Raw genomic sequence first — 3,220 nt, 5'->3', positions numbered from 1 at the left:
CCATTATAAAAATATGCTAAAGGCATTCGGGCCGGGCCGGGCCGAGGGAAGGAGAGGGGAAGGGAGGAGGGGCGCTACCTGTTCCGGGCCGGGCACGGTACCCACCACCCCCTCCGTCTCCGGCGCCGCCATCTTGTTGCGCCCAGGCCCCGCGCGGCTCTCGCGAGAACTGCCCCCGCCATGCCCCGCCCGCGCGACGCGCCGCTTCCGGGGCAAGGGACGCCATTTCCGGCCGCGGGGGGTAGGGGCGGGGCCTGCAAGGCTGCAGCAGGCGCCACGTGGGAGGATCCCCTGCGACGCCCGGGGGCTGGCACGTGACGTCATCCCTGTCCTGGGCTTGTGTCACGACCCAGCGCGGCCTAGGGCTGGGGTCAGGGGCCGGGCTCTCCCGGGGCATCCGCAGCCTCCACTGCCAGCCCCTGCGAGCACCAGCGCAGGGAGGCTGTGGCCCCTGTCCCGGGCAGGACAGGGCAGGCCTGGTCTTTCCGCTCACAGGCCGAGGGTGTCTGGGCTGGCTTGCGAGGGGCCGGTCCTGCCTCAGCCTGGGCTGCTCCAGACACGGCTCCGGGTTTGCACTAGGAGCCCCTCGAGTGCGGCCGTTGCCACACTGGGCGTCGCAGCCTCTCGTGTAACCAGCCTCCCCCTCCCCCTTGTCTTCGCGCTGCCCCACGAGCCCCGGTCTCCTCTGCTTCCCTGCACCCCACGTTGCCGGAGGAGAGGCCACAGGCAGCCCTGCTCTGGCTGGGCAAACCGAGGGAGATCCCGGCCCTGGCAGCAGGAGCTCATTTGAGTCGGGTCTCGCAACTCCCAGAGCCAAAGCTTGGCCCCATTTGATGGGGGTGTTGCCCTGACGCTAGTGCCAGGGGTGGGAGAGGTGGCCTTGACACCTGGGAAGGTTGAGGCCAGCTCAAACTAGTGCCAGGGTCTGTGGACAAAGGGAGAGTGAGCTCAGTGCCGACATTTACAGAAATACCCAGATTTTTGGTGTCACGTGTTCTGCACGAAGCCCGTGCAGCCTGGGCTGCGAGCGCAGCGGAAGATGGGCAGCGTTGCAGTTAAGGACGAGGCTTGCTCGTGGCTCAAAGGCCAGTTTTTCTTAGTGCAGCCATTTAGATGTTCCTGAAAACTGCTCTGCCTTGCGAGGCTCTGCAGCCAGGCTAGCAAGTCAGACAGGGCCTTCTCGCACACAGCTCCCCGTCCTGCCAAGCCAGGTGCCATCATAGAAGAGCCACGTTGCTTTTTGGTGCACAGTGTGGGTGGATGCAGGATTTTGAACAGTGGGGTGTGACACACGTTTGTGTCCAGTTAAAGAAAAACTAGAGGCTTAACTGAGATGCCAGGGACCTAGCACTGTGTTATTCTGTTTAAGATCAAAGCAAAAACAAATGTCATTTTTCCATGATTTAAATGAAACACCACTAATATATAGGTAGCTATATATTAGTGGTGTTTCATTTAAATCATGGAAAAAATGTTGATTTGGGGGTTGTTTTTTTTTAACCGAAAATGGGGGATTTTTTTTAAATCAGTGAAAACCAGGATCCCTGGTCATTAGTCTTGTAGCTTTTATAGTTAAATATGCATTTCTTACCCAGATTTGTAAAACAACATGTAGTCTCCCTGAGCATCTTAACATCGTCTCCAGTACTTCACTGTGTCAGTCATTTCTAGACAAGTCAATCGCACTACCTCTGAGTTAAAATTTTCAACTTGAACTAAAAACAGCCTACAGGGCTGCAAAATGGGAGAGAAGTTCCAGGAATGGCTAACAGGCATCAGTGCTGCAGAAGGAAGGAGAGTTTGGATAGTGAAACCTCAGGACTGTTCACAGGGAGAGAGTGGTTGACACCTGTGGAATGAAGAGCTATTAGGAGAGTATAATGGGCCATGAAGTCGGTTGATTCCCTCAGCTCTGCCCGAGGAGAAATGCCTCTGAGCTACCTGCAGCTACAGCCCTCCCCGGCCTTGCATCAGGGGAGGCAGGCTGGGCTCACATGTACGTGCTCTGGGAGCCCAGCACGATGGTGCTGCCAGATGGGACAGGGAGGCTGGTCTCTGAGGTCATTTGATTTAGTGGTTCTCGGCCTTCTGCTATGATCAAGTATGACTGGGGGCATCCGATCCCCAGGCCTCCTGGCTCGGGACTTGTCTGTAGCTTGGCCACCTGGATATGGGGAATATCTAGACTCCCAGGTCTATGGGTCTGGGGGGAAGTTGTCAGTGGGTGGCCCATGGATCTTTGCAGACAGTTACTGAGACGCAGAACTGAATTGGCACTTGGATTAGATTAAGAAATGGATTCATTTGCCCCCCCCACCCCCGACACACACGTTACACAAGGTCTCTGATGCAGGCGCCTGGTGCAAGGTTCTGCAGTGTGGAGGGGGTGTCAGATCCAGCTTCCTCATTGGGAGTTGATTTTCTGGTCACCTGTGCCTGGTGAGCCAGTCTGGAAGCTGGTCCCCGCTCCATGGGCTGGGTGGGGAGAGCAGGTTGGGGGTGGGAAGGAGGCAGGCCATGCTTCTCAGAGCATCTCCGAGCCTCCCGGGAGATCAGAGCGGCATGTGCTCTCCGCTGCAGAACCTGTGCGCGCCCCTCCCACGCCAGGGAAAGTGGAGGCTGGGGCTCCTTGGCTGGTTACCAGTCAGTGTTTCCAGGTCCCCCGGACTCCACGTGCTGACTCAGGCTGGGGCACTGCCTCGTGGCACCCTTCCCCCATGCCCCGTCCGCCCACCCACCCTCATTCCCAGGCCCTTCTGGCTTCACCGGGGGCTGAGGAACCAGCTGTGCCTTCTAGTCCTGTGCTGCTCTCACCTCTTCCCAAGGCACAGGGGAACTGAGAGCCCAGAGCCTCGGTGAGCGCTGAGCTCGGGTGTTGAGAATGGCTTTGCCCCCCAGGGCAGTCAGGGCACTTGGATCCCAGCACCGGAGCCAGGAGCTCTGCTGCTCTCTGCTGTGCCAGCTCAAGGCGAGAACGGCCTCCCCCTGCCCCGGCACCTGCGAGTGATGCCGCGGCTCCCTGGATAGGTATCATGGGCTGCGGCTGCGGTGGGCACGAGGCTGCCCTGGCTTGCGCAGCTGCCCTGACCCCCAGCTGGCTGCGTCTGGTGTCTGCTGCCCCAGGGACCGCGGGGGCTGCCAGGCGTTCCCAGCACTGCTGACACGGCCCTGGGGAGATGCCGCCTGCCCTGGGCTCCGTCCTGCTGCGCTCGCAAGGGCC

General features: G+C 59.5%; 1 protein-coding gene across 1 annotated transcript in view; it reads right to left on the bottom strand.

Moving 5' to 3' along the window:
• CLPTM1 (CLPTM1, transmembrane protein) overlaps positions 1-132 on the bottom strand; it is a 21,345-nt gene extending 21,213 nt beyond the window's left edge. The window contains exon 1 of the mRNA XM_025214315.1: positions 79-132. Coding sequence (XP_025070100.1) covers positions 79-132 — 54 coding nt within the window. The remainder of the gene's footprint in view (positions 1-78) is intronic.
• Positions 133-3,220: the final 3,088 nt, after the last annotated feature.

The sequence above is a fragment of the Alligator sinensis genome, unplaced genomic scaffold, assembly GCF_000455745.1.
Source record: "Alligator sinensis unplaced genomic scaffold, ASM45574v1 scaffold107_3, whole genome shotgun sequence".
Classification (NCBI taxonomy): domain Eukaryota; kingdom Metazoa; phylum Chordata; order Crocodylia; family Alligatoridae; genus Alligator; species Alligator sinensis.
Note: the sequence above shows the minus strand (reverse complement) of the source record. Positions and strands in the feature narration are given on the sequence as shown.